At 47.4% G+C, this 15,953-nt stretch overlaps 1 protein-coding gene across 1 annotated transcript; it reads left to right on the forward strand.

Annotated features, from left to right (window-relative positions):
• The first annotated feature begins 7,037 nt into the window (after positions 1 to 7,037).
• On the forward strand, positions 7,038 to 15,886 carry LOC114790723 (syntaxin-17-like). The gene is given in 9 exon segments (XM_028981013.1): positions 7,038 to 7,322; positions 7,392 to 7,570; positions 7,669 to 7,734; positions 9,092 to 9,302; positions 9,473 to 9,576; positions 9,712 to 9,762; positions 14,119 to 14,205; positions 15,616 to 15,669; positions 15,672 to 15,886. Coding segments are annotated over 8 exon segments (864 nt in total). The 5' UTR covers positions 7,038 to 7,322; positions 7,392 to 7,447; the 3' UTR covers positions 15,840 to 15,886.
• Positions 15,887 to 15,953: the final 67 nt, after the last annotated feature.

Raw genomic sequence — 15,953 nt, forward strand, 5'->3', positions numbered from 1 at the left:
CAGTCTCTCTCTCCCTGTCTCTCCACCGACAGTCCCTGTCTCTCTCTCTCTCTCTCTCTCTCTCCACCTTCAGTCCCTGTCTCCCTCTCTCGTGTTTGGCCTTCTCCTATGCCTGTGCATTTGAATTGCGGGTCTTGTGTGTTTTTGGTCTAAATCGTCCCCCGCCTCTGTCCCCTGTCCCCCGGTCAGGTGGCTGTTATCCGAGGAGAAGCTGGTTTTCTGCTCTGGCCTGGTCCTCCACCGGCAGCAGTGTCTGCGGGGTTTTGGCGAGTGGCTCGACTCCATCAGGGACTTCAGCTCCGGGCTGCAGGAGCTCAGCCTCGACCTCACCGCCTTCAGCTGCCTGTGTGCGCTGGTGCTGCTCACAGGTAACACACGCACACACGCACACACACACACACACACTCACACGCACACACACACACACACACACACATGCTGTCGCACAAATTAATCTTTGGGACGTTTGAACGGCCTGTTAGGGGAATCTGGACATGTCCTGTTCTGAATTTGTCCTACACACACACACGTATTATCTATTGCACACAAATACACACACTCACACTCTTCTGGCTTTTTTTGTGAGGGTCAGGTGGCGGAGGAGAATTTTTTCAGTTTTAGTTTGTAATATATATATATATGTGTGTGTGTGTGTGTGTGTGTTTTGTGCGTCATATTTGAATTTATTGAATTTATTTTATATGTTATATAATAAATAAATACAAAAAATATATAAAAAATATTTTTACTATATACACACACACACATCACAGCTGCCTACTATGTGATTTGATCACATGATAATAATTAAACATGAATTGTAGCACGGCAGTCCAGTTTATTAATACATTTGGTTGTTCTACACCGAAAAAAGTGAATACTGTCTTGAGTAATCTGTCACACCTAAATCAAACCTGCTTTCAGTAGCATTTATAGTAAAGTAAAAAAAAAACTATTTACTCACAAGCCTAAATTAGAGAGCTTAGTTTAAAATGGCAAACTCTATTTAAAAAAAAAAAGTAACTTCTGTAATGAGATAAAACACATTAAACAAACGACAGTTACAGTTGACTTTTCTCAGCGTAATTCTGACTGGACTTTTCAGGGCCGTAACGTGACGCTTCGTGAACGTCCCCGTTCCACCGCCGCTCCACAGTGTGCTGACATGCGGCAACAGAAGCAGAACAGTAAAGAATTTTATACTGTGGCCGGAATGCTTTGTTAAACGAAGCACACACACACACACACACACACACCACAGATGTGTGTAGATGCACTTACTGAAGCCTGATAATTGTGTGTGTGTGTGTGTGTGTGTATAGAGTTGTTGAATGGCCCTCAGCAGAGAGCAGCTCTAAAACAACCTCCTCCTCCTCCTCTTCCTCCTCCTCAACCCCATATCTCGCTCGCTCTTTCTTTCTCTCCCTCTCCTCCCCTACGACTCTCACCGCCTATCGACCCTCCTAAAAGTCTCGGCTGCGAGTTTCCATCGATCCTCCTCGACAGGAGAGCAGAGGCGGGGGGGTGGGATTCTAAACACCTGTAACCGCTAGTGATCACACTGATAGAGACATACAGTGTGTGTGTGTGTGTGTGTGTATTAGGGTTGGCGCCCATCTCCTCTCCACTGATGAATAGATTAGTTTCACATTTACAAGTGTGTGTGGGGTGGAATGTGGGATTTGTGTATGGCATAATAGATTGGTCTCAAATTAAATGCCTACTGGCATCAAATGCCTAGTGTCTGAGTGTGTTGTGTGTGTGTGTCCACTAACTGGCCAGGCTGCAGGGTTGCTATGGGAAACTCAATTAGCTTTGCTCTTAATGGGGCTTGTCTGCTCACATCCCAGAATAATCCAGTTAATTGTTCAAGTACTTGTGTTTAAGTCAGCCTGAGGGAACACACTGTGTGTCCGGCAGACCGTGCATGTGTGAGTGTGTGTGTGTGTGTGTGTGCGTGTGTCAGAGAGACAGAGAAAGAGATCTGCTTTGGCAGAATGGTGCTTTAATAACATCTTTCTTTTGAAGCATCTTTTCTGCTTAAAACTCAAATAGAATATGGTCAATAAAAATAATATTAATAATATATTAATAATAAATCTCTGACAAAAAGTTGGAAAATTTTAATAAGAAAGGTACTACAAACGCTCAAAACATGTTCAAGTTGAGCTTTACTGTCATTTTATAACATATTGAAATGAAACAAAGTTTCAACTTCGTTTAATTGTTACGTGTAATTTTTATTTTTTAAGTTACATACTGACATAAAGCGACATCAACAAAGTGGAAACATGGGACACAGAATAACAAGAGTAACATCAAATAAAACACATAGGCACCAAAGAAGACCGACTGTGATAAAAAATTTTTTAAAAAAATTGGTGATGAAGGTAACAAATGCGCAAATGCTGCTGCAATAGAAATGTAATAGATATATATATGTCCAGAGTGGAACGTTCCTGAGTTCCTCTAATTTGGTAGGCAGTGTGGTATGACGATTCGCTCAACGCAGAAACAGCACGTTTCAGTATTTTCCGAGCCGTGCCGCGTACGTGTAGGGTCACGGCTGGGACGTCAGGGCACCAGTCCACGGCTCATACTTGCGGATAATTTAGGGTTAGCCAATTCAGGTAGCGTGCAAGCTTTTGGTAGGAAATCTGGGAAACCCAAACAATAGCCAGAGGCCATTATCCGGCAAAATTGCTTAATGTGTTTAAGGCTCCAGGCAATCGGCGTTCAAAATAAGGTTTTGTTTTGTGGAAAGCAGATGTTCAAGATCTTGTCTCTCTGTTGCTCTCTCTCTCTGCAGATCAGTGTCCAGGCCTGAAGGACAGGAAGCGTGTTGAGGAGCTGCAGAATAAGGTCCTCTGTTCTCTGCGGGATCACCTGGGCTTCGGAACGGGTGTGACAGTGGGTGGGACCTCAGCAGCAAAGGCCCCACCCACCCTGAGCAGAGTTGTGGGGGTGAGGGCGGAGCTTCGCACCCAGCGAACTCAAGGACTGCAGAGAATATTCTATCTGAAACTGGAGGACTTGGTCCCGCCTCCTCCTGCCATTGATCGGTTCTTGGACACGTTGCCCTTCTGATGCCCCGCCCCTAGACACCCACGGACAAACAAACCGGCCCAAATTCATGGACTGTGGCTGCGACGCCTGCTGTGAGGGCGGGGCCAGCACTATAGAGGGTCTACATTTCACATGAGTCTCCGCAGGAAGCACCATGTGTGATGAGACACAAAAAAACGTCCAATCAGAACATTTCTGTTATACTAGAGCATGTATTTTCAGTGTGTGTGTGTGTGTGTGTGTGTGTGTGAGAGTAAGTATGAATATATCCTGCTAGCACAGGGATGAGTGTATCACATTTCAGCCAATTAGAAACAGCACATTTTAAACAATTTGAATCATAGACACAACACACACACACACACACACACACACACACTTCGAGGTTTGAGAGACAGTAATGTACAGCTCCTTCATACAAGTGCAATTTCTGAAGTGCTTTTAACACAGGAATGCAGCGCAACTCAACTATCTGACATTTTAATACTAAGACTCCGCCCTGAAAGCTTCCAGGGGTCGAAGGTCGCAGCCAGTCGATCAGACTTAGCGCACTAACATTTCCACGACGACGGAGCTCCTCAGACTTGAATTTGCTGTAGTATTTTTATACGTAAGCAAGAAAAGCGAATATAAAAATAGGACTTTAGGACGACGGAATTTGCGAGGCACTGGGAGCCTTGGAGACCAAACGGAAGACAGATGGACAGACAGAGAAGGAGGGGCTGAGCCCGAGGGGGGGAGCAAAACATTCCGCACTAATGCGTTTTTGTATGTTCGTAGCGTCGGCGACATTTATCGATACGCTTTGTACAGAGGAAGGCGGGGCTTCATGCATGGGTGTGTCTGCCTGTATTTACTGCGAAAGACTGCGGACTCTTCACCTCCCGTCCACAACACGAAGCGATATAAATATATAAATATATTACAAAACAAACTAATATTTTGAAGTGTTTTTATCTGATAGCTTTTTTCAAACATTGTGGTACGAATTGTGAATTTTTGAAGAAGACAAAAAATAGAGCAAAAAAAAAGAGTTTTTCAGTGTATTTAGGTTGGATTGATTTATTTTTGTCTCTTTTGTTCACTGGAGTTTCTGCTCAGCACTTTGAAATGATAAAATAGTTTAAATCATTTCAGTCTCATTGTGTCCGTGTTTTTTATGGCTGTGTAGTGGTATTCAGGTGTGTGTGTGTGTGTGTGTGTGTGTGTGTTAAAACAATAAAATAAGAAGCCGTGGGTATTGGCTCTGTGTGTGTGTGTGTGTGTGTGAGGGGGTTATCACACCCCCACCATTCATTATTTCACATTGATCTGCTATGTGACATTTTAAAACATGCGCACACACACACAAACACACACACACACACAGCAGTTCATATAAATTCAGTGCAGAATTTCTGCAGCAACCTGCAAAAAAAAAAGACATTTTAAAACAATAACAGGAATAATACCGGCATAGAAATAAATGTAATAAACATTTTAAAAAATGGATCATGAATTATGTGAATTAAATATGAATTAAATCGGTGTTTGGGGGAGAAAACGTTGCTTTATTGTGATGTGATTTTCATGCAATTTTGTTTAAAATGATGTGAAATTTTGCTTTGCTTGCAGTGATATTTCAGTGGAATTTTTTCGGTACGGCTTGCTGTTCGTATTGTGTGCTGAAACGTGAGACACTTCGCTGTCTAATGTTCTGAGACCAGATTAACACGGCATCCTAAATTATTCAACGGACAACAATCATTTTTAGTTTATGACAGTTGCTTAAAATATTTAACTTTTTTATAATAGTAATAATAATAAAAGTAAGAGGGCAAAATATTATTATATTATGATTGTTTAAATAATCATAAGTGTTTTAAATAAAAATAGTTTAAAGATGTTAAAATAACAAGAAAATTGTAACTAAATGTCTTAAAATGTAAAAAAAAAAAAATACAGTCTATACTTGTGAAGTGCCAGTGGGACATCGTTCCAAAATCTCAACCTCTCTCTAAACCCACTTATCCATCTGAGAGTCTGTGGGAACCTGGCGCTTCCTCCCAGCGCGCACACACACACACACACACACACACAGAATCGTTTGACTCACAGCTGGACTGTGGGCGGAAAGGTGTAAACTGTGAGCGGAGAGGAGAACTCGAGTCGCAACTCGGCCCCGGGTCTCCGAACCGCCGCCAAACTCTATTCTGGCAAAAGCAGCTGGCTAAAAATAAACGCAGGGAGGAAAGCGAGTGCAGACCTGGGACAGGAGTCAGGCCTCAACGGGAAACACGGGACGTCCATAAACAGACAAATGTCAATTTTCATATTTTTAAAAAAGACACGGATATCAGATTCAAGCAGATTTTAAGCAAAAGTGATGTGATTGTCATTGTGAAACGCTGCAGCACAGCACTCGGTGACGCGGTGAAATGTGTCCTCTGTATTTAACTATTACCCTTGGTGGCACCTCACCTCACCAGCACCTTGGCGGACCGGCAACCTTCTGATTACGGGTCGCTTCCTTAATCGCTAGGCCACCGCCGCCCCAAAGACTCTCAGCTCAGCAATGCAAGATGCAAGCAGATGGGTTTGAACCAGATGGGAGGATTTATCGATGAATGGATTGGACATATCAGCTCTGATGCTCTGTGATAACACACACACACAAAATGAAATGATCAGTGAAGCGGAGCAGTGCGTCTGTGATTGGCAAGAGAATCAATGATGGTCCCGACGTGTTACACCCCCCGGGAGTCTCAATTAACCCCGTACCTGCCCGTGTCCACACTCGTCGTTCTACCACAGGGCCGTGTGACAGCAGGATGTGAGTGTGTTGTACACTGCCAACATGTCTCTCCAGGCACACTCCACCGTTCTAATGTCCATTAAAACCACACCGAAACCCCATCCAGACGGGTTCATCATGACTAGCTGTAAATGGCATCACGCCACATTTTCAGCAGCAATTCATGTCGAGTTTGAGTAATGTCACTGGTTTTTAGAAAACATTTTTGCAATGATCTTGGAGATTCATGAGACAAGCAATAAAAGAGGACACTTGTTGCATATCTGGTGCATCAGCAAATTATTTCTGACATTGTTAATGACTATTTCTTATTAAATCTCATTTGATGTTGTCTTTCACACAGAAAAAGAGATGTATTAAATTAACCTAAACCTTTGAGGTAGTGCTAGTTACCTTGAATCAGAAGACCACAAGGTCCCAGGTTCAAACCCCTCTACCAGGGGGACTGTCCCTGTAACTACTGATTGTATATGGACGTCTGATGGCATAAATGCAAACGTATTAGATTATTAGGCATCTTTTTTTCCAAACTAGAATCACTATGTGGCTACAGATCCTTCAACACCCTCCAGGGAGATTTTTAGACTGATTATCCCAGTTATAACATGGGTGCGGATAATGAAATATGGGGAGGAACAGCCCGTCCGATGATCTTTTAATTTAACATTCGCTTTAACATTTTGTAATTAATGAATGAATTTATGCATCTATTTTTTTTTATAAATTTAACTGCTTTACCTTAATTGTAAATAAAGTCAAATTCATTGCAGTATTAGGCGCATTTTTTAGAAAAATGAAAGTTAATCGTTGTTAATTATTTTGGTGACAGACACGCAGATTAGTTGGAGGGCTCAGCACACACATGTGGTTAATCTGTGGGTGTCCCATAATCCGGAAGCACTGATCAGATCCCCCACGTGTGTGTGTGTGTGTGTGTCTGGTGGGATTTCTAAGAAACTGTTCATTGCTATTTAGAGACTCCATTATTTATTAATTAAATCAACCGGAGAGCGTATCTTTAATTATTAAACGCGATAATCTCCCTCTTAATAAAATATGAAGGTTTATCATCAGAAGGGGAGCGCGTCACGCGTCAATTTCATGAAATTAAAAATAAATGAAAAAAGCGGCCCGCCGGCCGCCGTTTTCACCCGGAAACATTTCGCCGGCGCACGGCCCGGAAGTGCCCGCTGTTTACGCGCCGTGCGTCTTCGCCGGTCCTGGTCGCGTCCCGTGAGTCCGAGTCGCAGGTCTAGATCGAGTTTCCCTCGAAGCTAGCGATCCTTCGGTAGGTTGGTCGCTCTGACCTCTGACCTCTGACCCCCTCCGGTGCGCGTCTGTAGTCTCTTTTTTTCATAAACTGGTACAGAGCACACAAACCAATCAGAGCAAGGCGACAACACCCTCAAACTTGTAGATTCTGGTCAGAAGAGGCCAAAGGTTACGAGTCTGGTTGGAGGAGGTGAGATGAGAGGAGGGTGTGATGTTCTCCTTCCTTCTGTCCTCTGGTTATAATTTCTGTTCTGTATAGATGATGCTGGACATGAATCTGCTGCTCTGACCCCTGTGGTACGTGTGAGGCTAAAGATGGCAGATTTAGCCAGTAAACTACCCCTTAAACGCCTGGAGTCTCCCATCCAGAAGTTCACCAAAGTGGCCGTTCCTACAGACCTGCAGAGACTGCAGCAGCATCAGCACAATATAGAGAAGGTGCGTGCACACACACACACACACACACCTGCCACAACAGCAGCATCGCCATGAAGGCTGTGTGTAAATGGGTGGGTCTGTGTTCCAACATCTTTCAGTTCCAGAGATTGCAGCAGTGGGACCGACTCCACCAGGAACACGTCAACGCCAGCCGGACCGTGCAGGTAACACACGAACGGAGAGAAGAGAGCACGGCTGGAGGTGGCGGCATGCGAGACAGTGTGTGTGTGTGTGTGTGTCTCCTGTGGGTTGCCGTCCATCAGTAATGGCCGGGGCAGGTTGTTAAAGTGTGAGTGGTGTGTGAGAGAGGGAGTAGTGTCCGGCTGTACTGTGTGTGTGTGTGTGTGTGTGTGTGTGAGACCCTGACACCCATGTGACCCTCGTGAGACACCAGAAAGCTTTCTCATGTCTGCAATACTGTGTATCTGTGTGTGTGTTTCTTTGTCAGCGTGGCTGACATTGTTTAAGTGCCTCCCCAGGGGTCGGGGGAGGGACGGAAAGAAGGGGGCGAGGGAGGTGATTCAACAGCCAATCAGAAACGAGCTTGTACGGAGCTAAAACCAAGCGAAACCCCACTGTACCAAAAACGATCCCAGGCCCAGTAGACTGGTGCTGAATATAACACCTGTCTGTATCTTTTACTTCAACGTTCCAAATGTTCACACTGAAGGTTTGTGTTTTAAACGTCATACGCGCGTTACTAACACCACTATTCGGTTAGAAATTTAAGAAATGACTTTTTCTGATCCCTTCTTCTCTGCCATCGGAGACGTGAAGTGGAGGTCTACTGCAGCAGTTCCCAACCTGTGGGTCTGTGACCCCTGTAGGGGGCGCCAGAGGTCACGGGGGGGGACATAAATCTTTGCCTGGGTACGTTCAACAAACGCGGCCTTTCGTACTATACTACCTATCCTCTCAGTCCGCTTCGCTGCTTGTAAATTAGTTTCGGTGATCGGTAAAAGTGTTTGGCGTGTTGTAAAGGTGACGTCACGTGGTGTAATTATCGCAGAGAGATGCGGAAATGGATGCCGAGGAGGTGAAACGGAGGCGAGCGTCTGGTGGTTTTATATAAAAAGCTCACGGTTTCATGGCTGCATGAAAATGGCGCTGTAAAATGTCCATTACCGCTATAAGAACTTGGACTTTACATCCCCTGCCGTGTAAAACGGTGTATATAGGAAGGAACTGAGGTTGGGGGGGTCCTGGGTTATCTTGGGGATGGATTCGGAAGAATAACTGGGGTGAAGAAGCACGATGAGCGTCTGTGGGTCATCGTTGAAGGTCAGATGGATGGACAGTCCTCCAGTCAGATGCCCTTTTCCAGCCATCGGACCTCTGGTCTTTCAGGGAGGCGGGGTTTACCACATACACCAGATCCTGAAACCTCCAACTCACACGTCACTTTGTCTAATTGCGGATTATTTCATGTATGAGTAGGAGGGTAAACGTCACCAGGCGTGGCATCGTAACCCCTCCCCTCTTGCGGACTCGTCACCGTGTGCTTCGCTCCGCCCCCTGCAGCAGCTGCGCTCCAACCTGCGGGAGATGGAGAAGCTCTGCGGGCGTGTCCACGACGACGACGTCGAGGCGCTACAGAAACTCGTTCAGCCAATCAGAGAGCAGGCCGTGGCCGCTACCCGGGACTTCTTACGACTTCACGCCGAGGCCGTCGGTCAGATTGGCCCACGGGTAGCCCCGCCCACAGACTTACTCACAGAGTCATCGTCTTGCAGTGAGTGCAACCGAACACGTACAGATCCTGCATCATCTTTCGTATTCATCTTATTACATTTGATTATTTTTAATTTCAAGTTTGTGGGAGATTAGGTTAGACCAACCTGGAGGTGTGTGTTCTGCTTGTTGATGTGTGAATTAAAACTGATGCTGATTGGTTTCTCGCAGGTGATTTTGATGTGGGCGTGGCCTCACCCAGACTCATTCAAACTCAGCTTCCTGTAATTCCACCTGAGCAGAATGCGGCTGAGAGTTGGGACTCGCTGGAGGAGGTTGGAAAATATGTGTACACACACACAACTTTGCATTCTGTAAACACACAGGCCACAGACATGCATCGATCCATAAACATACAAATGTATTCAGTAATTAATTACAAATCTGTAATTGTGTGTGTGTGTTTTCAGGAGTTACTGGAGCTGAATGGTCTGGTGAATCAGTTCTCTTTAATTGTTCATGTGAGTAAAACACACTGTTTGTGTGTGTGTGTGTGTGTGTCTGTAGTGTATTCTATGTGACTGTCAATGTGTGTGTGTGTGTGTGTAGTTTGATGATTCTGGGTAAGCAGTCATACTGACATGCTCTCTCCTGAGAATTAACCTTTATTGATCCTAACAGAGGCAGAGTGATGAGAAAGAGACAGAAGGAGGCGTGTGTGTTGGTATGTGACACAGTGTGGATGTGACAGACTATCAGCTGTTAAGCCTCTAACTAGTAACGATTAATGAGGCAGGGCCATCCACACACACACACACACACACACACCACACACACAGCCACTCAGCAAATCCAGCATGACACCACCAACATCAACACTGAACCTGGCACTACTGCTGCTGGAGATCTGAAGCTAGACCCAAATCTGGAACTTTCCATGTGAAACATCTGGAAAACATGATATTAAGAAGAAAGGAAATGGATGGGAATCATGGAAGAAGGGCGGAGCCCAGACTCTAAAATGGGAAACGTTCTGTCCGATCTGGCCTTGCGTCACATTGGAGACAGTGTTTCAGGGGACTCGGAGGGAATTTCTCTTTACCACACTTTTATATCAGTCATATTGGTCCCCTAATACTGCATGTGAAGTCCCCTTCCAAAATTCAGCCTCGGTGCAGAATTACAGTCACTTTGATCTCATTTTTACATCCAATTATCAAGCAGCTGCAATGCTTCGCTCATTTTGGGAAGATGACAGTTGGTGGAGATCATGTTAAAACATGAGAAACAGGAGGTAACCTTTCCCCTTATGACATCATAAAGGGACAAATTCCAGATCCGACCATCTGAGCTGCCGCTCTCTGGACGGTGAAGCAGAATGACCAAAGCACTTTTTACACCCATCACCATTTCTAGCCACTTCAGGACCATAGACAGGCTGGGGGGGAACTCGTATTAATGTTAAATAATCTCACAAAGTCACATCTTTAAATAGTCGTGGAAGTTAAGTCTTTATCTGATCGTTTCAGCTTGTTTTACTTTTTACTGGTTTCTCTGTTGAGAAGCACAAGAATCTGACAGAGCAGCAGATCCATCTCCAACGGGATCAAATGAACAGAACCATCAGCAGACACTACCCAGTTGAGTGCCGAGTAGAGAATTCTGCAGCTTGGGCACAGTTCCATCCGCCTGGGTGTGGTGGCTGCATCCTCTTCCTCACTGAAGGCTCAGAATCTCCTGAATGGTGTGCGATGGCACTTCCAGACGGACCGGTTGAGCCGGTGTCTGCACCGGTGGGAGGATAAGCTGGTTGTAATAACTTGAAGATATAGAAATGAAGAAAAAACCCCGGGTGGGACGTTGAGTTGGTGACAACCGATGGAATGGTAATGGCTTTGAGTTCTGGACAAGAAGCCACAAGGTTCCCGCACACACACACACACACACACCACACACACACACGCAGTAGTGTGCAAATGTTTGGGCTCCTTTGCTTATAATGTCTGTTGGTGTGAAGATGTGAAGAGTTCAGTGAGCAGCAGGGAAAGTGATCAAGTTAAAGATGGCAGATTTTAATCAACATTTATTTCAATCATCTGTTCACACAGTTTTACGGCGGACGCCCTTCCTGACGCAACCCTCCCCATTTACCTGTGCTTGGGACCGGTCACCTGTGTCCCCAGTGGCCGGGTTATTTCAATCATCTACAGGTACAAAAAAAACAAAAAAAAAACAAAGGTCCTAGTCTTCCTCCGCTTATCCGGGTCCGGGTCGCGGGGGCAGCATCCCAAGTAGGGAGTCCCAGACAGTCCTCTCCCCAGCCACCTCCACCATCTCCTCCGGCAGGACCCCAAGGCGTTCCCAGACCAAACTGGAGATATCATTTCGACCCCGGGGCCTCCTGCCGGCAGGACATGCCCGAAACCTCCCCAGGGTGGCGTCCAGGAGGCATCCTGACCAGATCAACTGGCTCCTCTTGATGTGGAGGAGCAGCGGTTCCCTCCCAAATGTCCCTATCTCTAAGGCTGCGCCCGTCCACCCTACGGAGGAAACTCATTTCGGCCGCTTGTATCCGAGATCTCATTCTTTCAGCCATTATCCAAAGCTCATGACCATAGGTGAGGATTGGGATGTAGATCGACCGATAAAACCACGACAGAATCTTCCTGTCGATCTCCTTCTCCCTTCTTCCCTCACTCGTGAACAAGACCCCGAGATACTTCAACTCCTCCACTTGAGACAGGACCTCTCTCCCGACCCGGAGATGGCAAGCCACCCTTTTCCGGTCGGGAACCATGGTTTGAGATTTGGAGGTGCTGATCCTCATCCAAGCCGCTTCACACTCGACTGCGAACCTACCAAGCAAGAGCTGACGGTCAGAGACTGATGAAGCTATGAGGACCACATCATCCACAAACGCAGAGACGAGATTCTCCTGCCACCAAACCCGACACCCTCCACATCACGGCTGCGTCTAGAAATTTTGTCCATATAGATTATGAACAGAACTGGTGAGAAAGGGCAGCGGAGTCCAGCCCTCACCGGGAACAGGTACGACTTACTGCTGGCGATGCGGACCAAGCTCACGCTCCTCTGGTACGGGGACTGAATGGCCCTTAACAAAAGGCCATCCACCCCATACTCCTGGAGCTATCTAGCACTCGTCCCAGGGACTCCAAAAAGGGTGGGTCCTCTGAGCTGTTATTTGCTGCATAAGCGCAAACAACAGTCAGGACCCGTTCCCCGACTCGAAGGTGCAGGGACGCTACCCTCTTGTCCCCCGGGGTAAACCCCAACAAACAGGCTGAGAGTCTTGGGGATAACAAAATCCAACCCCAGCCCTCCGCCTCTCACCCGGAGCAACTCCAGCAAAGGAGAGTGTCCAACCTCTCTCAAGGACTTGGGTTCCAGAGCCAAAGCTATGTGAGGTGAGTCCGACTATCTAGCCGGTACCGCTCAACCTCTTCCACAAGCTACAGCTCCTTCCCCGCCAGAGGGGTGACGTTCCATGTCCCAATAGCCAGTTTCCTTCTCCGGGCATCAGACCGCATTGCACCGGACCCTTCATGTTCCTCCTGGGCGAAAGCCCGGCCACCAGGCGCTCACTCACGGGCCCCAACCCCAGGCCTGGCTCCAGGGTGGGACCCCGGTAACCCTCCAAGCCGGGTACACTGACTCTTTGTTCTACCTTCCATGTAAGGTCTTCTGAACCCGTTCTTTGTCTCACCCTTTACCTAAGAACATTTGTCATGGGAGACCCTACCAGGGGCACCAAGTGCCCCAGACAACACAGCTCCTAGGATCATTAGGGCTCTCAAGCTCCTCCACCACGATAAGGTGACAGTTCAAGAGGAGAGAAGAGACAAGGGTCATGAAAGCAAAAGCCCATGTAGGAAGTGAGTAGGTTTGTCCCAAAATGTTTCACGTTATGCAAGGTTCCTCGGTCCGTCTCGGATGCGCTGCTCTTTTGCGATTGATGTTGAGGTTTGAATTAGACAGAACTAGATGTTCGCATGTTGGTTTTGGAACGGCGAGCGTCGGAATGGTTTTCTCGCGCAGTAGAACAGTAGAGATCCCTTCAGACCTGGGCTGGAGCCCCGCTGTTCCTGTGAAGAACATAATGACCCCGAGGAAACAGCTGGAATTGCTTTGCTGCGTTTTCTCGATGCTTTCGTTTTTTGATCAGCGGCTAATTAAGGTCTGGAGCCGCGGTAAAATGACGTGGGTGCGAACCGCGGCGTTGCATGCGCGCCTGCTGGTGGACCCGTTCATCCCCGGCGCATTGAAACCTTCACACTAACAGACATTTTCAGCCCTCATGTTCACATGCCACTGTACCTGCGCCCCGTGGTGTGTGGTGTGTGTGTGGTGTGTGTAAACACTCAAGTGTGTCAATATCTCTGCGCTCGGGGAAACGCACCAGACACGGCTGACATCTTATTATTCAAAACAAATAGAGACAAAGTGCAACACACACACACACACACCACAGCACACTTGGGAGTCAGGGTATCCTGAGATTGGGGGTCTTTCAAAGCAGATTTTCCACAACACCATGCGGTGTGTGTGTGTGTGTGTGTGTGTGTGTCTGTTTACTGTGAGCTCACACTGATTCAGAAAAAGAGACAGCTGCCACTCCTGAATATTTCATAAGCATCTGAGAGACCACCCAGTTACCCCAGGAGCAGAGCCTGGGTGTGTTGGGTGTGTGTTGAGTGTGTGGCGATGGGCCTGAAACCAGCAGCGCCGGTTAACCCGGCTGCTTCGGTGTGTCTGGGCGCGACTGCTTCGTTTTTGTGACTTTGTGGGTTTGTGTGTGTGTCTGTGCGCGCTCACCACTCGATATTCCCTCTCCCCTCTCGCTCTCCCTCTCTCAGTCTCAGCAGGAGAAGATTGACAGCATCGAGGAGAATGTTAGCGCGGCGGCGGCCAACGTGGAGGAGGGGGCGCGCAGCCTGGGGAAGGTGAGGGGAGAGAGGCTCTCCCGCCGGGGGATCGATGGCACTCCGGCCCCCGCTTCCCCCGGCCCACCAGCGCCGGGGCCGATCGACCGGCGCCGGCGCGCGGGGCCACAATTAAGAAGGGGGGGGGGGGGGGGGGGGGGGGGGGGGGGGGGGGGGACGGAGCGTGGAGGAGGGAGCGGCGCCGCGCGCCGGGAAATCGATGTGTGTTGTGACGACCTCTCGCCGCGAGGTGATGTGTGTGAATGTGTGAGTGCAGGGAGCTCTAAAGAGGCTAAAATAGCGTCTATAACAGCCATTCAGCTCCAGCTGTGTGTTCGATACACAACACTCACACTGTTGGTGTGTGTGTGTGTGTGTGTGTTGTAGACACTCATATGCAGGAATGTCTCCTTATTGCACAGCAAGCTCTGTTGCATTGTGTGTGCATCTGTGCGTGTAAATCTAGTTAAACAAAGTAGAGAAAGGTGCGCACACACACACACACACTATTTAATGCGCGCGCACACACACGCACACGGTTTGTTTGTGGTAGGACAGGTAATTAACGTCTGTCTGAAGATAAGATGAGAGGCGGGAGATGAAACAGCGCAGCGTTTGATGGGTGTCACTTTGCACAAAGTTTAAATGTTTGTGTGTGTGGTGCGTGCGCGCACATTCTACCATGTGTGTTTGTTCAATGTCAGCTGTGACCAAAGCCCTTCAGCATGTGATGTCAATTCATTTAATCTCAGGGTGAACTTTTTATTTTGCCATTACTTGTGTGTTATTTCATAGTCAACTTATAAATGTGTGTGTGTGTGTGTGTGTATACACCCCCCACACACACACACACCATTTATAAGTTGACTATGAAATAACACACGTTAGGTTGTGTAATAAACAAAAAGTTGAAGATTTGCGTCTCTCTTGCTGTGATGGCAGTGTTTCAACACTCGTGTCTCCACCTCCTTGAGTTGGACGACGGGGACATTTCTAACAGTCCTGAAGGACCAGTGGTGGCCTAGCGGTTAAGGAAGCGGCCTCGTAATCATGGCGCTGTCATGGCTACCCACTGCTCACCAAGGGTGATGGTTAAATGCAGAGGACAAATTTTACTGTGCTGTGCTGCCGTGTATCACAAGTGACAACCACTTCACTTTATCAAACATACTTCACTTTCTCCTTATACAACAAATACAAAATATGTTTCTTGTATTGGATTCTTCTAAATGGCTCCATCTTAGTCTCCATAACTGGGAGAGTCGGGGCGTCCAGACGTTTGACTTGTACTGTACATTTCTGGTCGGTGCTGGCAATCGGTCCCATACACACACAACACAACACAACACAACACAGCAGTTTAATCAGAGAAAAGTTCCATCCTCTTCAGCTGAAGTTAAAAGGCCTTTTCTCCCTTTTCTTGTCTCTCAGGCTGCCAGGTCAGGATTGGCTGTGCTGCCGGTTGCCGGGGGCGTTGGTGGGGCGGGGTTCTTGGTGGCCCCCTGGGCTTATTGGCGGGTTTTAAACTGGTGGGCGTGGCCGCCGCTGTTGGGGGTGGGCTGATTGGATTCGCCGGCGGCAACCTGATCCAAAAGCGCTCAAAGGAACGAGTGGCGCTTCAACTGCAGCAGCTGGACAACACGCACGAGGACTAACACACACACACACACACACACACACACACACACAGCAGTCGGGTTACGGCCATACACCACACACAGATGTAGCTTCAACATGATTCACAGATGCCTTCCTTAAATAAAAATTAT

Source organism: Denticeps clupeoides, chromosome 5 (genome assembly GCF_900700375.1).
Source record: "Denticeps clupeoides chromosome 5, fDenClu1.1, whole genome shotgun sequence".
In the NCBI taxonomy this organism is placed as follows: Eukaryota; Metazoa; Chordata; class Actinopteri; order Clupeiformes; family Denticipitidae; genus Denticeps; species Denticeps clupeoides.